The sequence below is a fragment of the Pygocentrus nattereri genome, chromosome 12 (assembly GCF_015220715.1).
Source record: "Pygocentrus nattereri isolate fPygNat1 chromosome 12, fPygNat1.pri, whole genome shotgun sequence".
Lineage (NCBI taxonomy): Eukaryota > Metazoa > Chordata > Actinopteri > Characiformes > Serrasalmidae > Pygocentrus > Pygocentrus nattereri.
The window spans coordinates 35,515,479-35,537,171 of NC_051222.1; the positions used below are offsets into that span (position 1 = coordinate 35,515,479).

At 42.5% G+C, this 21,693-nt stretch overlaps 1 protein-coding gene across 1 annotated transcript; it reads left to right on the forward strand.

Annotated features, from left to right (window-relative positions):
- The first annotated feature begins 5,708 nt into the window (after positions 1–5,708).
- On the forward strand, positions 5,709–19,728 carry LOC119264732 (B-cell receptor CD22-like). The gene is made up of 10 exons (XM_037543479.1): positions 5,709–5,788; positions 9,002–9,068; positions 9,232–9,255; positions 9,367–9,576; positions 11,113–11,361; positions 11,570–11,830; positions 11,973–12,072; positions 12,291–12,333; positions 18,353–18,439; positions 18,538–19,728. Exons 2-10 carry the CDS (start codon positions 9,011–9,013, stop codon positions 18,634–18,636), a joined length of 1,131 nt encoding a protein of 376 aa, XP_037399376.1. The 5' UTR covers positions 5,709–5,788; positions 9,002–9,010; the 3' UTR covers positions 18,637–19,728.
- The last annotated feature ends 1,965 nt before the right edge of the window (positions 19,729–21,693 follow it).

Consider the following 21,693-nt stretch of genomic DNA (forward strand, 5'->3'; position numbering starts at 1 on the left):
GGTTCAATGGTTTTATAATCTTTAGCAGTGGAAGGCTCACTTTAAGTTTTAAACGTGGGGGCATCTATAATGTTCTATGAAATTAAATGAAGCAGGTGGGACAGACACAACAAATAAATCCAGTATTGTAGCCTGTTATTGTTCTAAATATATACATATATGTGAAAGTAAATAAATTATTGTTTAAAAAAGAAAATATGAAAAATAAAGCAAATAAAAATAAATAAATAAAGAAAAAACAGACAGGAATGGGAGGCTAAACCAGGGATCACTGTAACCCAACTGAGGTCCATGACTGTAGCCTATATTTTTAGAACCCTCTACAAGGTTCAGGCTCAACAGGCCTGAAGCCCTCTACAGGCTCAGGTGAAAGACTCACAACCCAGTTCAAACTCACATCAGCCCCACATCGACAGGCTGGCTGAGTTAAAACTTCTTAGCATTCTTCAGACTAAAGAACCTTTTGACTCATTTTATTTGTGTCAGAAACTTTGAACGTTCATAAAATGCTGCTAGTAAATAAAGTGTCTAACATGACTGTGTTCTGCCAAGAATAAAGGGGTAGAAATGAATCTGACAGGGTCAGTAGAAAAGACCCTGATGAGAGTTTTATAAACCTACTTGTATCAGGAGAAGGAGACAGTTGAGTGGGCCTGGAATTCACATATTTACTGATGGGGAATGATGGAGTGGAGTGGAAGAGAACACTGTCAGCAGAACTTCCTGTGGGACAGAAAACAGAGACACTCTAAAGCTCAGTTATTCTTATACTTCAAGCAGACTCTCATCATTAGAGTTCACAACCATGTGTCTCTGTGTTTGCACACTGTGGAATTAGACCTCTGCATTTAACCCATCTGTGCAGGGAAACACCCACACTAGTGAACACACACACTAGGGGGCAGTGAGCACACTTGCCCGCAGCAGTGGGCAGCCCGATCCAACGGGATCAACTGGCACAGGGCTGTTTCCCTAACCTCCAGCTATGGCTGCACCAGTGGGGAACACTGTTGTAGCCACCACCGAAGAGGCTCCTGGACCGAGGTTCGAACCGTTGCGTTGAATAGAAAGCATCTAGTGCCTCTGATCAAATGAGCTGATATTATTATTATTTTTATTGTTATTATTATTATTATTATTATTATTATTAGTAGTAGTAGTAGTAGTAGTAGTAGTAGTAGTAGTAGTATTAGCAGAACAGAAGGGGAACCCAATGTTTTTGTATAGTTAATAAAATGATTATATTTGTGTTGGACGCATTGCAATCCCTGGTTTCTCTCATCACCACTCTGAAGGAATCCGTGTATACGTTTCTGTATAATGAACCATTTCAAACCAAGACACTTTGACTTTCTTCTTGATTAATGATGTAAATTAAAGATTCTCAAAATTAAAATGCCATGTATTATGCAGGATAAACCATAAATAAAGGCCTGGCACATCCACAAAGAAATCTTCACCTAGGTGAAAGGTGCCACAGAGGGGAGAACCTCCACCATCGATGACGAACATCTGAAGGAAGTGCTTCCTGGCGACTACGTGTACGTCAAAACCTTTAAGACAGGCTGGAGTGAACCAAGACGTGAAGGACCATTTGAGGTGATCCTAGCTATGCCCACAGCTGTCAAGGTAAAAGGTCGTAAGGTTTGGATACATCTTAACCACTGTTCCAGAGCTCCAGATCTGCTGAGACCTGTGACATCAGCGGGACCAGATCAGCAGCAGCCACACATCGCTGAAGACTCAGGAGCAGGGGACGTAGCAGGACCGAGTAGTGTTTCACGGCCGATCACAAGGAGCATCACCAGAGCAACGCCACCAGATGATGATGACTCTGAGTAACATAAGTTGAGAGTCTGGCCTACGGTTGGTAAACAGCCCTCCAGACCGACTATTTTCCTGTCTCACAATTGAAGTGTGAGCCTAGCGCCGCCTCTACAGAGCAGGTATTGACACTATTGAATACAATCACAGATCAAACAAGCGACTTTGACCAAACACCGAACAAACTAACAAAATGTCGGTTTGGCACCCATTCCGACATCCAGGACTCTGTGGACTGAGAGGAACCACATGTGTGTTAATGTTGTTGTCTGTCATCATTGTGACAATAATTTTGTCTGCAACCGTTTCACACACTGACAATCCAAAAGAGATAATAAACTGCACCGACACATCCACAACACAGGAGACACCCACACTTGACACAGGCAGAGCCACAGAACCAGATCCCTTTTCGTACAGAAGACAAAAAATATTCCGGTGTTCCAACTGATATTCCAGTTGAGCATTTGGCAATGTCTCATAGTAGTATTGAGAATTGGTTTGTATTCCTTCCATGGTTTTAAAATTATAAGAATGCTCAGTGGATCAACTACATTTAGTACAACCAGCAAATATTTATGAATTACACAATCGCTGCCATGGAAGTCTTGGGACAACTAGATGCTACGTCCAGGATGGCAATGCAAAACAGGTTCGCTATTGATTCCATGCGAGCACCAGATGATGATGTGTGTGTTTCGTTTGGTGATGAGTGTTGTACATACATTCCAATGCACACAGCAGAAGAGGGTAATTTCACTAAAATTATGAGACAGCTAAAAGATTTACGAGATGAGCATGTATCCAACACAAAAGGCCAGGCCCCTGGGGAGGGATGGTTTAATTGGATATTTTCAGGTCAATGGAAAGCTATTTTAATAAGGCTCGGGATGGTATTGTTGATTTTCCTTGTGATTTTGTGTGTGTTGGGTTGTTGTGTGGTACCATTCGTTTGCAGCATGGTGGAAAAAATCTTTTCCAACCTTGCTGGACAGTTCACTATGATCCGTGCCGAACTGCCTCTCGAACTACCTGAGACTGTTCGTTTGACTTGCTGCGTTCGACCTGTCATCCATAGCAACCCGTCGTAACCGACCAAGGTGATGTGCTAGCAACCTCTCCCTTGTGCCAGCAACGTGCCCATCTACGTGGTGTAATATCACAATGGGCAGCAGAGGACAACACCTGGACAAATCAACTATGGACAATCATTTAATCACGAACTTATCTTACTCCCATGTTATTCATATGTTATCCATATGTACTCATTTTCATGTTATTCAACATGTTATCCATATGTATTCATTTTCATCTTTTTTTTTTGTAATGCCATTGCCAGTACCATTTTTGTTTTTTAGAAACAGGGGTTGTTAAGCTTTGCTGAAATATTTACACCATATACATTTGTACTCATAGAGATCTGTGTTGTATGATAGATGATAGGAAGCCCTATTTGGTTTAATATTGTTGTTTAACACTAAAAGACTGGTTAACGGGTGTGAAGAAAAGGCTACAGGCCTGAGCAGTTTGACATGAGCCTGTGGGCTCGGGCGACTGACAATTCGGCTGAAGCATGCCATCTGCCCCTGAGACTGAGATCTGTATATGCTATCCTTGTGAGGACTAGTGTAGAACGAGTGTTTGGCTAAAGCACATGCTGAGCCGGTCACCCAGGACTGGATGTCCATCACCAGCTATTCCAAATTTATTATTGCCATCCTATTTGGATTGTGTACTGACATATCACTACTGGCTTCCTGTAATATCAGACAATATATTGATCTTTTTCCCTATTTAGCAGACTTGAGAAGGTAGATGTATTTGGGAGGAATTATGTAAGCAGTAGTAAACAGTATTTAGAAACAGAAACATTTATCCAATAATCACTTGATAGCTACTATAAGCACATAGAAACACAGAAGATGTATGGTTTGCGACTATTTGTCGCGAAAGGGGGAATGATGTAAATTGAAGATTCTCTAAATTAAAATGGCATTTATTATGCAGGATAAACCATAAATAAAGGCCTAGCACATTAGAGCAAGTGCCCTAAAACAAGCTTCCTCAGTAGGGCGTAAGAGAGAAGACAGACACTTTATAGGGAGCGAGTGAACTTGTGAACTTATCAAGGCTAAAAGCCGAGATGGAGAAGTACCAGCATGCGCCTGGCACAATGTTTTTTTTAAAAAAGGATTCAGACTAGACTTGGAGATAATGGTTCACACAAGACCCCATATGACAGACGTATGAAGGTCGACTTGGATATAATGGTGGTTTTATGAAATCAGGAGATGACAAAAAGAGGTGGGGCGATGTCACCCCACCTTCACTGAGGGTACAAAACATGTGTACAAACCCTGTATATGTGTGAGTGTCGCCCCAGGGCCCATTGGGAATACAGTCTCCATGCTCAAAGGGAATAAAGGACCTGCACTTCTGAATTCTGAAGAGTCTTCTAGCATTTCTTAGTTCGTTCAATTCTTTTTATTTTCTTTCAACAAACTATTGAATTCATTTTATTTTACAAACCATAAATAGTACTTAGGCTTGGTGGTCAAACAAGTGTCGAGCCACGACATTAAGTTCTACAGAAATGTAGAAAAATCATTTGAACAGATGAAATCTCTGTGATGAATGAGCTCTAGCTGGTACTTTGTGTCATTGTCTTTACATAAGTTACATACTTTACTCATATTTACATAAAGCAATTACACTCCACTGTACTACATGAACGTCTAATGAAGAGTGTATGAATAGAACTGCATAGAATAACACTAATTAATAAATGTGTGTAATATTAAACATGACACTGTCTGTCACTTTGTTTGTACATAATACCTGATAACTGAATGGGTTTATACTTCAGAAATGTGTGAGAGCAGAACTGTGAGCTCAGATCAGGTGCCTTGAGTCAATCACCATTGTTTTAATGTTCTAACACTAAAACAGGTCAGAGAGAAAAGTTCATCCTTCCATTTTGTTTAATGCATCCTGACTTCTTTCTGAGAAGCTGTCTTTGAGGATGAATAAATCTTGAGTTATTATAGTACAGACGACATAGATCATCAGGCATGAGTAAGAAAACGGACTGAAAGAAAGAGCTGATACCTGTAGATGGAAAACTGGCGGGAGGTGTGGATTGTGTCTGCACTGATGGAGGAGAATATGTGGAGTGAGGGGAGCATCAGAAAGAAAGTAGGTACAGCATGAATTCACCTCTTAGCACTAATACCTCACTGAACACACAGGAATATTTATCTGTTTCTCTGTTTATTAAGCACTGATATCAGTCTGAACCGTCAGTCACTCAGCAGTTTTAACCAGTAATAGGATCTCTGTGTAAAGGTCAGGAAGTGGTTTAGGCCTCTTTACCACACACCAGTATCTTCCTTCATCCTCTGTTCTCAGATCAGTGATGGTGATGGTGAAGACTCTGGCTGCTGTGTCGTCATCCAGAGAGAATCTCTGATCTTCAGCAGATCCAGACTGAACTGGAATGACTTTAGTTCTCCATAAAGCGGAACATTCTCCTCTGCAGAGATACTTTATGGAGGTCTTATAGAGACCAATAGGGGCATCTACTCTGGACTGACTGTCCTCTGTGTCCAGTTACAGTAGTTCCAGCGCTGACTTCAGCTGTAAAAGAGAACATGTTGTATAAGGGAGTAATAAACTAACTCTGAGGCTGAGACGTCACTCAGGACTGTTTAGTCTGAAAAGCCTGTAGAACACGAGAGCCTGAAACTCTACACAGAAACGTCTCACTAAGACAGTAACAGTGATGAAGATGAGTGAGAGGAAGAGGAAGATTCTGTTCTTCATCAGTCACTGATCTAACACATTGTGTGTCTCTGAGTCTGTAAAGATCATCTTAAACTCACCACAGATGTGAGAGGAACAACTCACCAGGCGTCAGAGTGAAGATGATGATCCAGATGATGGTCATGATTCAAACACCTAACAGGTCAGTTACACACGACAAAGTGAGCTGTGTCCTTATACATGACGCTGACCACAAGAGCTTTAAGACTTCCTGAAGTGAAAGAGGCCCAACCACCTCTCTCTCTCTCTGTCTCTCTCTCCGTCTCTCTCTCGCTCGCTCACTCACTCTTAAAAATAAAATGCCCTGTATTATTTACTGCATATGCTCAGTTTTGTCTGAGATGCTGTCGTTTGTTTAGTAAATGAAGAAGCTCAGTCACTGCATATTATACAGCAGAGCTGCAGCAGAACTGAGTTCGCTACCTGTCATCATGGTGATAGACTGGGGAGTGGGGGGGGCAGGAACTGAGGATGTATGTCTTTCTCTCACACACACTCACACCTATGGTAACATGTCCAGTTGGCCTAGCCACATGTCTTTGGACTGTGGGAGGGAACCGGAGAATCATGCTACTTCCTCCTACAGGAAGCATGTTACTTCCTTAGCTGCAGCAAAAATGAGCTTCACTTAAAACTCCTGCAAACTGATGTGGTAGTTTTACTGGGTTTTAATGTGCTGGTATAATTGATCCAGTTCCATCTCGTCTCCTGTTACTGCAGCAAGCAGCGTTCATCACTGGTGGGTTTATCACTGCTGATCTCAGCACAGCTTTAACAAGTCAATGACAATAAACTTGATCAGATCTGAAGAACAGAGTGGCAGCTGGACCTGCTGTCTGAAAGGTCATCAGCAGGTCATGTTTTTTCTTTAGAATGATGGTGATTTTCTCCTGATATTATACAGGCTAGAAAGAGGGTATTGGACTGTTACCAGGGTGGAGGCCCTCTTGCCCCCGGGGTGGCAAAATCAAAGGTACAAGCAATGACCCACATACAGGGAGATTCACTTGAAAGAGGCCCTGAGTATCTGTACTAACTCTCTCTAGTGATATGAACAAGACAAGGAGCACTCCTCAGTATATGGACCTTCAAACAAGTTCCAGTGCTGGACCTTGTGTGGCTCCCCATCCTGATCCAGTGCTCCTTTCCCGAGCTGTTGCTGGTCCACTGGTGATTCACTGTACAGATCCTGTTTTGACTCATCATCCTGATCCAGTGCTGGCTGCTCAAGCTGCTGCTTCTCCTGTTGAGGTTCCCTGTGCAGCTCTTTTGCTGGGTTCCAGAGCGGCTGCTGCTCCAGTGGTGGCTCCCAGTCCATTTGCAGTGCCAGCTTTTAGGACTGCTGCTTCTGTGCTCCCAGAGCTGCTCTTTCTGTCCCACGCCACTAGAGGGATCCACAGCCAGCTTCCCTGTGTCCCACTCAGACCTGACCTGCCCCTGACCCCTCTGATGACCTGGTTGATGGATTGCCCTAAAGTCTGGTCTGTCCGACCGTTACTGCCATAACTCCTCACTGGGCCCACCTTCTGTCTTGCACTTAAGGAGCCACACCTTAAGAGGATGCTAGGTCAGGTTCTCTCTCCCTTTGGGACCAACTTATTCGTTTATGAAGTTTCTTTGTTTATCCTGAGCACTAAGCCAGGTTTTCTTTTCAGTACTTTCCTGGTTTGACCCTCACTTTGTCTTCTGGAAATGGAAATGTCTCTGATGATGCCTGCATGTCAGACACCCATCATCAGGAGTTCAGTTCTAAAAGTAGAATCCTGAAAATTTGAGCTACGCTGCCGTTGTTCATCTCATACATGACATCATTCACACCCAGACGTGGCCTCTGAGCTCCTGGCAGGGCTAAAGTCACGACATGTATGAATGTGCTCTCTCAGTAACCTCAGACCTGCTATCAGAGCCTCAGCAGCAGCAGCGACGCTTCATACAAGCTGGGTGTTGACTTCTTATCTGGGAATGTGCTAACATGCTAACCAACATGCTAACCATCAAACTAAGAAAAAATAACAGTGGAAGTTCCAATAAAAACACGGGACTCTGTTTATCAGCCTGAAAGAAAGGAGGGAAAAGAAAAGTCCAGAGTTTTTCTACCACATGAGCAGACGGAGAATCAGACGTGTTGACTTTACTTCATTAAACCACTTTAACCTGATTGATCTTCACTCAGAGTTAGACTTTCATCACTTCCAGGTCCAAATTCATTCCTACCCAACAAACTCTGACAGTGTTAGTCATTATTAAACTCACCCATCTGAGGTCTCATCTAAAACACTTCATACAGTAATGAAATATCCCTTAAAAACAGTCCTGGACCATCCAGCAGATCAGTCATTGTGTTCTTCAGATGATCTGATGGTGTTTATTCTATCAGCTGGGTAACACTGTACTGAGATCAGCTCTGATAAACACACCAGTGATCATTACTGCTTCATACAGTAGCAGGAGGAGAGCAGGAGCTGGTCCTACATCAGTTCATGTCTAATTTAAATAACTGTAATACTAGACGTGAATAACTGACGTCACAGTTTCAGTGAGAGAAAATTCAGACGGCGCAGAAGTTTAAGATAAAGATCTCTGGCTGCAGCTCAGAAGGTCACGTGTTCCCAATTAGAGGAAGATGCATATTAATAAGTGAGCATTTCAACTGAGCGCAGTAGCTTACAGGTAAACGTGTGAACCACATCTAGTTCATCATCTCAGTGCTGACTCTGTTCTCACCATTTATCGTCTGGACGCTGGAGACGAGCCTCTTTACTGAGTGGTAAGACTTTCTCTTTAATTCAGAAGATTTTAATAGTTTATGGGAAAAATTCAGTTCACATTTGGTTGTTTGTGTTTAGACTGATGTTTCTACCATTTCAGTTTAAAACAAGTTCAGATTTATCTTTATTGTCTGATGTGGGATTGTTTTGGGGGGGAAACCATATGTATACCAATATATTCCCATGATGCTTTAGAAATATCATAATTACACATACATGGCAAAAAAATGCATTTTATCACCTGAGAAACAAAATGTGGTACGTTTACACTGAGTGTGAGGGGGTGTGGTAGAGGGTGGGGGGTGGGGTGGGGGTGGGGGTGGCAGCAATAACTGAAAAAGATGCTCAGCTCAGACCGACTACTGTGAAGAACCTGCTGCTACAGAGAAATGACTCTTTAGTGGCTGTTTTCAAAATGTAATGAGTTTTTTAAAATGAGTCGAGTTACCGTAACTTAGTTATGAAGAAAGGATTCAGTAAGACAGACGATATTATAGTGTCAGCACTTAAAGTTCTGGACTATTGAAGGACTTTAGATGAAGATCTGGAAACATGTTGAAAATGTCATTATGTTAAAGATCCTGCAGGCTGCTGTGATGAGGTCATTGAGAACGGCTCCTCCTCTTCCTCTGGTCTTTCTGCTCATGACTGCTGGTGAGTCAGTGTTTGTTGTGGTTTCTCTCAGAATCAGCTCAGTGGTGTAGAGTAGCTGCTGGAGTTGGAGAGGAGAGAAGTGAAGCTGTAAGCTACAGTAACTCTGACTGTCTTATGGGCTCCAGACTCTGTAATCAGCTCTTTCATGCATCATATGTTTCAGGAGCTTTTGGAGCAGAGGGGAGTGGTAAGTACAACCAACAGGAACTCTGTGCTTTAAAAGGATCCACAGTGTTTATGAACGGAACTTTTACTCACCCAAAACGTCTCACAGTGACAGAGACTTTCTGGGTCATAGACCCAATTCCAGGGGTGGAGCTGACTGATCTGAGTAAAGACCCAGTTTATTCAGGCAGAGTCGAGTTTTTCACTGATGATCAGAAACGCTTCTCCCTCAAACTGAGTGATGTAGTGAAGAAGGATGAACATCAGTTCTGCTTAAGACTCAAAACAAATGAAGAAAAAGAAAGATGGGTGGGTTATCCTGGAGTTCGCCTCAGAGTTACAGGTGAGTTAATCATCCCATTGTCCAGCTATAAGACACAGCTCTGGATTCAGAGTCATGTTTATTCATGACTGCTCTGAATATTCATGTTGTTTTATCATCACTGATTTTATTAATCTGCTCTAATGATGTTCAGCTTCTGTTCTGATTCACTCCTACATCATTTTATCTGGTCTTACTCCTCATTCAGTTCATCTGCTCCTGCTGTTTCTTTCTGATCCTCTCCACGTCAAATCCAGGACTAATTATTAATCCTTTAAATTACAGTCTTATTATTTAGTTATTGATCTAAAGATCTTTCATGTTAAAGTTAAAATCAATTATTCATCAAATGTTATAAACAACACACACATGGTCACTGCTGGAACTGGGTCATGGTAACTTCACTGAAGACGAGTTACACATTTAACATTTTTAATCTGTTTCTGTTTCTCTGCTTATAATGAAAGTATTACACAGTGCAGAAGATCATTTTTAATTATTCAGAAACAATAAAAAAAAATTAAAAAGGAGATGTAAAGATGATTGAGAAATATGTTCCAGACTTTTATTTTATTTGAGTATTTTACCCAATTTTTCTCCACTTAGTCGTTTCCAATTCCCCCTGCTAGTTAGGACTCCCCCAATCACTTTGGCTGCTCTTACTATCAATGCTAGGAAGGTGATGGCAAACACAGGCTTCCTCTGAGAAATCGCCAACCACCACAGCTGCTACATCAGCTAACAGACACCTGCTCTGACTAGCATTACATTGAGTGAAGGGGGGATAAGAAGGGACCACCCTACCCACCCACAGAGAGCGAGTCCAATTGTGCTCTCTTAGACTCCCGGCTACTGACGGCTGTAGCATCACCAGGGATCGACCTCGTGATCTCCTGATTGAGCCAGCACTTACACGATTGTTCCACTTGAGAATCAGATGATCTGAACTGAAAATGAGCTCATTACTGATTAATATTAGAGTAAAATGTACAGAACAGAGTTCACTGAGTACAGTAGAGTCTCATATACTGCAATATTATCACTGGAGCAGTCGGTGTTTTATAAAATTAACCACACCGAACAATAACATCACTTTCCCAGCTGGAACAACGGCTAAATCTTGTCCTTTTCATATTTTATTCTTTTAAATCATTGTAGTTTCAACACTATAAAGATTTCAAAGCTTTCTCTACTCGACCTCAATCTCCTCTGATGACTAATGAGCTGCTGAGTATTTTAGTTTGATTGATTCTCCATCATTTCATCTGCAGGACACAATTGGTATTTTATGTAGTTATGGGGCTGATTATGCAAAAGAGATATGCAAATAAGGCGATCACTTGTTTCTATGAAGTGAAGCTGATTTATGAGCTGCACTCAAATCACTGCTTGTTTTGATGTACAACAGTTTCCTGAATGAGAAGCAGAGAAGATCAAACATCACTCAGTTTAGTTTCATCTGCTCTGGTTTCTACACTCATTGCTGACTTTCATGAATGAGGTTCACTGACTTTACAGCTTTTCCCTTCTAATCTGATGTTCCTCTTATTGTCTTAGAGCTCCATGTAGAAGCTCCTGAAGAAGTGACAGAGGGACAAACAGCAGATCTGACATGTAAGACCACCTGCAGTCTGACTGACCCAACATTCATCTGGTACAAAAATGGACATCCTTTAAACACAACGGCCATCAAGAACAACCAGCTCCACCTGCAGACGGTCAGCAGTGAGGATGCAGGCAGTTATAGCTGTGCTGTAGGAGGATCTCAACACCTCCACTCTACTGCTCACAGCCTCAGAGTCAGATGTGAGTTTAACTCTTTTTTTAGTTTTTTCCTCAAAGTAAATAAATGTAGGACTTTAAAAATGTATCCTGGCTTTCTGGGCTTGTTTACAGTTTGTGGTCTTATTTAATAGCATTGTTTGCATAAATTAAGCAAGATATTAAATATTTAATAAATGTTTCAGCTTAACGACGTTCAAATACAAATCATGTAATTATTATAATCATCTAGATTCTCCAAAGAGGGTCTCAGTGTCCATCATTCCCTCTGGTGAAATAGTGGAGGGCAGTTCAGTGACTCTGACCTGCAGCAGTGATGGAAACCCACCTGTGAAGAACTACACCTGGTTTAAAGAAGGTGGAACCTCACCTGTTGGATCTGGACACAGTTACAGCATCATCAGCATCACTGCTGACCACACTGGACTGCACTACTGTGTAGCTCAGAATGACCATGGAGCTCTGAATGGAACTGTGATGGTCACTGTTAAGAGTAGGTGGTGAATAATGACATAAAATATCCCTGATTCTTATTTAGCGCTTTACTATCGTTTCTTAGATTCTTAGAATACAATCAAAGTATCACTGCTATTTTCAATATAGTGTGTGTGTGTGTATGTGTGTGTGTATTACAGTAGGTTGTTCAGTGGTTCTGTATTCAGTGGTTCTGTCTGTGGTTGTTGGAGTCAGTCTCTGTGGAAATGCAGCTCTGCTCTCTGTGGTTTTCTGGATGAGGTGAGGTTCATATTATTGACTTCTTCTTTCCATTAATCTTTATTTCGTTTACTTACTAATACTGTTCTTTTTATCACTCAGCCAGGAAGTTTTCTTGACTTTACTACTCAAATATAGATTCTGTGAACGATGAGCTGTATAAATAACTCAGTTCATACAGTTTCACTCTGCATGAGTAAAGTCAGTGAACAGATTGAAACAGATCTTCTTTTCTTTAGGGGTAAAAGACAGAAGAGAAACCTGGAAGAGCGAGATAATGAGGTGAGCTTCAACAGATCTCTAGCCATTCATAAACACACTGGAAGTAATTTACAAACTGTGAATGGGTTCTTAATAATATGGTAATTTTGTAGTAATAAGCTAAATGAACCTAAAATTTGATTCTCTTTGCTGTTTTGATAAATATTAAGTCATTTATACAGTAAAAATATATAAGATAAGATAAGATAGACTTTTATTGTCCCACTGGGGGAAACTTGCATTGTTACAGCAGAATACACAGTAAGCAGATTAAAGTACAACCCCAATTCCAGTGAAGTTGGGACGTTGTGTAAAACATAAATTAAAACAGAATACGATGATTTCCAAATCCTTTTCAACCTGTATTCAATTGAATGCACTACAAAGACGAGATATTTCATGTTCAAACGGATAAACTTTATAGTTTTTTGAAAATATTCACTCATTTTGAATTTGATGCTTGCAACACGTTCCAAAGAACTTGGGACAGGGGCAACAAAAGACTGGGAAAGTTGAGGAATGCTCAAAAAACACCTGTTTGGAACATTCCACAGGTGAACAGGTTAATTGGAAACAGGTGAGTGTCATGATTGGGTATAAAGGGAGCATCCCTGAAAGGCTCAATCATTCACAAGCAAGGACTGGGCGAGGTTCACCACTTAGTGAACAACTGCGTGAGCAAATAGTCCAACAGTTTAAGAACGTTTCTCAACGTGCAACTGCAAGGAATTTAGGGATTTCATCATCTACAGTCCATAATATCATCAAAAGATTCAGAGAATCTGGAGAAATCTCTGCAAGTAAGCAGCAAGGCAGAAAACCAACACTGAATGCCCGTGACCTTCGATCCCTCAGGTGGCGCTGCATTAAAAACCGACATCATTCTGTAACGGATATTCCCACATGGGATCAGGAACACTTCAGAAAACCACTGTCAGTGAACACAGTTCCTCGCTCCATCTACAAGTGCAAGTTAAAACTCTGCCATGCAAAGCGAAAGCCAGATATCAACACCACCCAGATACACCGCTGGCTTCTCTGGGCCCGAGCTCATCTGAGATGGACTGACGCAAAGTGGAAAAGTGTCCTGTGGTCTGACGAGTCCACATTTCAAACTGTTTTTGGAAATCATGGACGTCGTGTCCTCCGGGCCAAAGATGAAATTATGAAGCGCAAAATACGACAGCGGAGACCCCGGACTGTCGAGCAACTGAAGTTGTACATCAAGCAAGAATGGGAAAGAATTCCACCTACAAAGCTTCAACAATTAGTGTCCTCAGTTCCCAAACGCTTATTGAGTGTTGTCAAAAGGAAAGGTGATGTAACACGGTGGTAAACACGCCCCTGTCCCAACTTCTTTGGAACGTGTTGCAGGCATCAAATTCAAAATGAGTGAATATTTGCAAAAAACAATAAAGTTTATCTGTTTGAACATTAAATATCTCGTCTTTGTAGTGTATTCAATTGAATACAGGCTGAAAACGATTTGAAAATCATCTTATTATGTTTTTATTTATGCTTCACACACCATCCCAACTTCATTGGATTTGGGGTTGTAGACAAACATGTGCTTCATACAAAACTATAGAAAATAAATAAACAAGGCGTCTGATAGTAGAAAAATATAAAAAATAGGAACAGAATTAAGAAAAGAATTAAGAAACTACAAATTTACAGTTTACACATGCAGTTTTATGGACATTGCACATTTCTGAGCAGGTAATGACTGGATATCGCACAGGAATTGTAGATATTGCACAGTAATAATTGTAGATATTGCACAGAACTTCCATATGTATTGCACTTGTACCATCTATCAGCAGCAGATACTGCACATTAATTAGAGGTAGGATAAGATACAGGTCTGTGTGGTGTGTTTATAATAGAGTGCACTATGATAGAGTGAGATGTAAATCCATAGTGTGTTTATGGCCGATTCTCTGAGTATCTGCTTGGGGAGGTTTTGGTTGTAGAGCCGAACAGCAGTGGGGAGAAAGGAGTTGCGGTATCTCTCTTTCCCGCAGAAAACGCAGAAAAGTTAGTTCATGCTGTTATTACTTTAAGGCCAGATTATTGTAATGCCCTGCTGTCTGGATGTCCCAGCAAAAGCCTCAACAAGCTTCAGCTTGTTGTAATCAAATTTCACGTTAATTATAAAATTCTATTACTGACCTATAAAGCTCTAAACGGACTCGCCCCTCAGTACCTGAGTGACCTTCTCTCCCACTATGAACCATCGCGCCTACTTAGATCACAAGGTGCTGCTCACTACAAGTACCTAGAATTAATAAAGTTACATCAGGGGGGAGCTTTCTCATACAAAGCCCCCCAGCTCTGGAATAATCTTCCTGTTAATGTTCGGGACTCAGAGACAGCCTCATTCTTTAAGTCTAGGCTAAAAACTTACTTGTATAGTCAAGCCTTCAGTGATTAGTCTTCAGGGTCAGATCTAGACCTGCTGGAGTCTCTGCTGCTCTGTTATACTGTAATCTGTGGTCAGCCACTCTTTACAGAACTGACTGCATTTTTTCTTTCCTTTCTCTGCCGAGCTGATCAGCTGCCCATCCTGTGCGTCTGATGCTGTTGCCTCTTCTGCCTTGATTGGTGCCGCTGCTCACCAGCCTTCTGGACCGGTTTGACCACCACTAAGCTTCTTGCTGTACAGCGCTGTGCAGTCCTCACCCTCAGATCTTTTCTTTCCCACTTTACTATAAAACTTCATACTAATAATGTTTGCTATCTGGTGTCGACCGTAGGAGGATGGGTTCCCCTTCTGAGTCTTGGTTCCTCTCAAGGTTTCTTCCTCTTTAGGGAGTTTTTCCTTGCCACGTCACTGCTGGCTTGCTAATGGGGGTTCGGACCCGGATTTTCTTTTCTCTTCTCTCTGTAATACTGATTGTTCTGTAAAGCTGCTTTGTGACAACATCTGTTGTAAAAAGCGCTGTTTAAATAAATTTTGCTTGCTTGCTTTTCCACATCGCAGGTGGAGGAGCTGGTCACTGAAGGAGCTGGCCAGTGCTGCACCTGCCTCCTGTAGTGGGTGAGAGGGGTTGGCCATTATGGATGCAAGCTTGGCCAACATCCTCCTCTCCACCCCTCCCCCACTGGGTCCAGCGCATAGCCCAGGACAGAACCAGCCTTCCTGATAAGCTTGTCCAGTTTCTTCCTGTCTGCTGCTGTAATGCCACCTCCCCAGCAGACAAAGCCTTAGAAGGTGGCTGATGCCACCACAGAGTCATGAAAAGAGTGGAGAAGTCCACCCCGTATTCCAAAGGACCAGAGCCTCCTCAGCAGGTGGAGTCTGCTCTGGCCTTTCTTATTCAGGGCTTGTGTGTTGTCAGACCAGTCCAGTTTGTTGTTTAGATGAACACCCAGGTACTTGTAGGTCTTGACAATCTCAATGTTTCTTCCCTGGATGCTCACTGAAGTGGGTGAGGAGAACTTAGTCCTGCGGAAATCCACCACCAGCTCTTTGGTTTTAGCCATGTTGATCTGGAGGCAGTTCTGCTGGCACCAGTCCACAAAATTCTTTGGAAATTCTCTGTATTACCTTTCATCATCGTCTGAGAAGTAGCCAACGATGGCAGAGTCATCAGAGAATTTCTGGAGGTGACAGGTTGAGGTGTGGTGGGTGAAGTCCGCAGAGTAGAGGGTGAAGAGGAATGGGGCCAGGACTGTTCCCTGTGGAGCCCCTGTGCTGATACTGTTTCTGATACACAGTCCTTAAGTCGCACATACTGCAGTCTGTTTGTGAGGTAGTCCATAGTCCATGTGATGAGATGGGGATCCATCCCTGCTCTCTCCATCTTGCTCCCTAGTAGAGTGGGCTTGATGGTGTTGAAAGCACTTGATAGATCAAAGAACATGATTCTAATAGGGCTTCCCACCTTTTCAAGATGAGCGAGGGATCTGTGGAGTAGGTAAGTTATTGCATCCTCCACTCGAGTGCCTAGCTGGTAGGCAAATTGCAGAGGATCCATAGCTGGTCCCATCATTGGACAAAGATGGGCAAGAACAAGTCTTTCCAGAGCCTTCATCAGATGTGAGGTCAGTGGCACTGGTCTGTAGCCATTCAGATCACTGGGGTGTGCAGTTTTTGGGATAGGTACTACACACAACATCTTCCAGAGTACTGGCACTTTCTCCTGTTTCAAGCTTAGGTTGAAAATGTCCTTTACTATGCCACACAGTTGGTCTGCACAGTGCCTCAGGATCCCATGACTGATGTTGTCTGGACCTGCTGCCTTCCCCACCTTCATCTTCCTCAGTTCCCTCCTCACTTGTTCTCTGGTTAGGGGCAGAGGAGCACAGGGCTGAATGCTGGGAGCTGAAAGCAGGGGTGTAAGCTGGGCTGAGGGAGGGTCAGCTACCACATCAAATCTGTTGAAGAAATTGAGGTCATTTGCCCATTGCAGGTTTCCTACAGGCTGCCTGTTGGACTCCTTAAAATCTGAAATGTTTTAAGACCCCTAAAAACTCCAGTTGCATTGTTCTGTTGCAGCTGGCCTTCCATTCTCTTCCCGTACTGGTCTTTGCCCTCCCAGATTTTCCTCCGCAGCTCCTTCTGTAGTCTTCTCATTTCCTCTTTGTCCCAGATCTAAATGCCCTCTTCTTTTCTTCCAGAAGGGCCTTCAGATCTGGGGTAACGCAGGGCTTGTTATTGGAAAAACACTCTACAGTTGGATCAAATTCTCACCTGTCTTGTGTTGACAGGACACCTGTGAACAATGGGTTTGTAGACAGGCAGGAGATGTACCAGATTGTGGTCCGACTTGCCCAAGGGTGGGAGGGGTGCTGTGTTATATGCATCCTTGGCGTTTGCATAAAACAGGTCCAGTGTTTTATTGCCTCTTGTTTTGCAAGTCACATACTGTATGAAGTGTGGAGGACAGGGAAGCATGACAAACCCCCTGAAATGAGGCTGAGAGCTTGTGGCTGCTGTGTTTGGGGTTTGCTCGTGACTGAGTGGATGACGTCACATACCGTGCACGCGTCAGCGGCGGGAGGAATGTACGCAGTTATCGCGAGAACATGCGAGAAATCACGTGGTAGATAGTACGGCCGCATGCTAACAGCTAACAGTTCAACATCCCTGCTGCATATCTGTTCTTTAACAGTAACGTGTCTTGGATTGCACCATTTGTCGTTTATGTACACGGCCAGTCCTCCTCCTTTCCATTTACTGCTTTCCTTCGTCCTGTCTGCCTGCCGAGTATGGAAACCCTCCAATGCTGCACTGACGGTATTCCTGCTGGTGTCGCGTCAGCGCCGCTAACTCATCCACTTTATTGGAGAGTGATCTTACATTCCCCATGATGACCGAGGGAAGAACGGGTTTACAGCGTCTTTTCCGAGCGCGGCACTCAACATCGGCGCGTTTTCCCCTTCTTCACCTCCTCAGCTCACGTGGAATCTCAGTGAAGCCGTCCGGTGTAGCAGCAGCATTGCTAAGTGCTAACAGCTGTTCCCTTGTGTAAACAACGGAGCCGTGGCTGCACTCGTGCTCCTCCAGTGTGAACACAAAGAAAACTCCCAAAACAAGCAGGAAAAACAGCACCTGTCCTGAACATGGCTGAGTCGAGTGTAAGCAGATAATAACAAGACGACAGATACTACATAAAAAACATCCATCCATTTTCAAGCCGCTTCTCCCTCAGGGTCGCGGGGGGATGCTGGAGCCTATCCCAGCAGTCTTTGGGCGGAAGGCAGGACACATATAACTCATCATTTCATAATCATACCATTACCCTAATAGTGAAGTGCTGCCATCAAAAGATCAGTCTAGTAAAGTATTTATGTAATTACAGAACATTTTCACTAGACGGGTCAATGAGACTGAGGCAATAAGAATGAGGTTTGTGTGATGCAGCTGTGAGGAGGTGCTGGTGCTGTTTAAAGCTACAGAGCTTCAGTTCTTAGTCAGTAAATCATGATGAGGTTTATTTTCTCTACTTCAGTAAAAGTTCTTACAGTAAACTTATTTAATGACCCCTGAACTCCTTCAGTCTCTCTACACCTTCTCTACCCATCCTCTGTCCAGAATGCTGACCCTAAAGCTCAGGATGACACATACACAGCTCTTCAGCCCACAGCCAGGTCCTCTGATGATGTGTACCACACACTCGCAGTAAGTGTCTCCTCCCAAATCCTCCCTCTAGATCTGTGAAGAACACCTACCTTCTTCATTTCTCCTCCTCTGCTTCATTCTCTCTTTCCCTCACACAGGCTGTTCAGTCCAGCTCTCCTGATGACCCATACACAGCTCTGGACCCTCAGTCCAGGTCTCCTGAGTACGACACTCTAGCAGTGAGTTCTACACATTAAACTGAGATCCTCAGTAACAGAGAAGGTGATAAACTCCATGTACAGTGGATTTGAATGTCTGAGTCTGTATCAGTTCTTCATCTACAAAACATGATGATCTCTCTACTTTAGCTTTTAAACTCGGCTCCTGCCAAGATGTGTTATGGACACTGTATTAATTCCATGTATTTGCTTTATTGCTTGCAGAGTATAAGACTATGTACAGGCCAAAGGTCATGGGCAAAACATCCTGTCCTCTGACTGATAGACATGCTTAGCTGCCTAGATACATAAAGCAGGATCCTCATATAGCGATTGACCTCGGTCACCTGTCCTACACCCCCAGAACTTCTGCTTTCATAAGATATTCAGTCAGGGCAGCACTGGTCATGCATGTACAGCCTGACCAGAAGATGCTGCATGTCTTCATAACCTGCTGAAGACTGATAACAACAGCGGTCAAACCTCCCCTTATTTGGTATCTCGTCAACACCTAGTTTAGGGTATAAAGCCCTCTGTAAGGGTGACCGCCTCAGAGTGCACCCTCATCTCTTCACTCTCTGGTCTGTCACACTTTCATTTCCTAAATAAATACTATCGCTTATTCAACACCTGTGATTTGTTCTGCTGTCAGGATTTCCATGACAGACACAAAACTACAGATGTAATTTTGCATCTCTATTTTAGTCATTATTCTGTGTAGATTCTTAGTTTTTTTTTGTTTGTTTCTTTAATTACAATGATTTTTTCCCCCTATGATACTATGATGTCAAATTTATATTAATGCCTCATATTGTAACCACTTTATTTTACTTTTTATAAATATCTGCTAGAATGTGAAAAGCTTTTTCTACTTTGTAAATATAATCATCTCTGTGTGATTTAGTGCAGAGTGTTTTCTCTATGTAGAGTATGAAATGCTAAGAGCTGAAATCATTCTGATATAAATGTTGTGTATCAGCTCTTATTCTCAGTATGTTGAGCTCAGTGTGAGGCTGTTAGTGATCTGCATTGTGTTCTCACCACATTCACATGCTGGGTGGAGCTCAGCTCTGCATCTCTGTCTGTTCATGATTGTGCATTTTTGTTTAATAAAATATACTAAAATATGCAGCCTTGTAAAAATGGTTTCATATATTCAGCTCATTTTCTGCAGATGGAACTGATTTCTTGTTCAATCCTCAAAATGTTTTGCATTTACACAAACTCTTCCCAATAGAGCCCATTAAACACATGAACTTTAAAAAAGTTAACACTGTTTATATATGAGTGTCAAATGTGTTTAAAGTGTTATTTGAATTCTTTAAATTTTTCAGTCTTCATATTTTCTTACCTCTAATAAAAATATATGACTGCACATGAACATTAAAATGGTTCAAGTCCTTAATTTCCTACAGCAGAAGAAACAGTGCCCTCTTCTTGTGAATTCACAAACTGCAGACAGACAGTCCAGAGACCAGTGATGACATCAAACTCTACTGTCTCTTAAAGTGAAAGAAAGACACTGAACAGACTCCTGAATGGAGGAACTGGTAAAAGAGGAACAGAGAAAGATCAGATCTTATAGAGAAGTGCAGTAAAAATGTGGATAAAACAGATTTTGTAAATAATTGCTTTGTTTGATGAAAAGCTTTTCCTCTAAATTGTGGAGTAATTTATGAAGTGTTTTGTTCTCTCGAGCTGAGCTGTGTTTACTAACCATCAGGCTGGCAGAGTAAAGTAATGAAGCTGTATCAGTTTAAACAGATGGAGCAGTTTTATACATGAATCTCAGTGTGAACACAGTAAACTGAATGTTGTGGTTATGAAATAAAAAGCTGTGTTAAATTGTATTGATTGTTAAAATTGTTAAAAATGGTGTTGAACCTGCAGCAGATTCACTCACTGTGTTCTTCAGATGATCTGATGGTGTTTATTCTATCAGCTGGGTAACACTGTACTGAGATCAGCTCTGATAAACACAACAATAGCCATAATGATAATAGAAGTACAATAGTTTCATATTTTATGGGAGATATTTTATATTTTCAGTGTTCACTGTTGACTTAACTCATCTCTTCGGGCAATTAACTGAGCTTTGAACATCTGGAGGGAAAAAGCACAATATTCTTGCTGATGTTGTCGTTGTTGGTGGTGTTTTTCTGTTGATTTTTATGTCTGATTAGTGGAGAGCCAAAATACTGTAGCATCAGTGTAAAAAAAGACGTGAAAACCATGTGTCTATGGGCAAATGCTCTTTTATTGTGAACAAGCACTTCAACAGCCATTAGGAAAAGCCCAGCCCAGTGTTACTGACTCACAGGGAAAACAGCAGAGATGGTCATCAACAGCCACTGATGATGACCACTAAAACCACACTTATTAGCCCAAAGCAAAACACAATAAAACACAATCAATATGTAAACACATTCATCCATCCATCCATTTTCTAAGCCGCTTCTCTGTCAGGGTCGCGGGGGGGTGCTGGAGCCTATCCCAGCAGTCTTCGGGCGAAAGGCAGGATACACCCTGGACAGGTCGCCAGTCCATCACAGGGCAGACAGACAGACACAGACAGCCACTCACACCTAGGAGCAATTTAGGATGTCCAATTGACCTGACTGCATGTCTTTGGACCGTGGAAGGAAACCGGAGAACCCAGAGGAAACCCACGCAGACACAGGGAGAACATGGAAACTCCACACAGAGAGGACCCCAGTCGCCCGGCCAGGGAATCGAACCCAGGCCCTCCTTGCTGTGAGGCGACAGCGCTACCCACCACGCCACCGTGCCGCCCAATGGCGCCCGCGACAGTGTGGCCCATGTCAGATGCCACACAGCATCCACTAAAGGGTTAGCCCTAATAAAATCCACAGTCCTGCACCAGGTGGCCCTCCGGTCAGCCACCTCCTGCTTTCTCCATTATCCTCTGAGTTGTTAGCACTGGTGTGGTGGACGTGAAGACTCTGATGTTAAGCTGCAGTTTAGTTCTCAGTTTGAGTCTCAGTTTAGATTCAAGTTCATAGCGTCTTCACTTTGTTTGAATACGTGTTCATGCATTTCTGTTCCCTGAGCTGGGAGAGCGGCTCTGAGACCGAC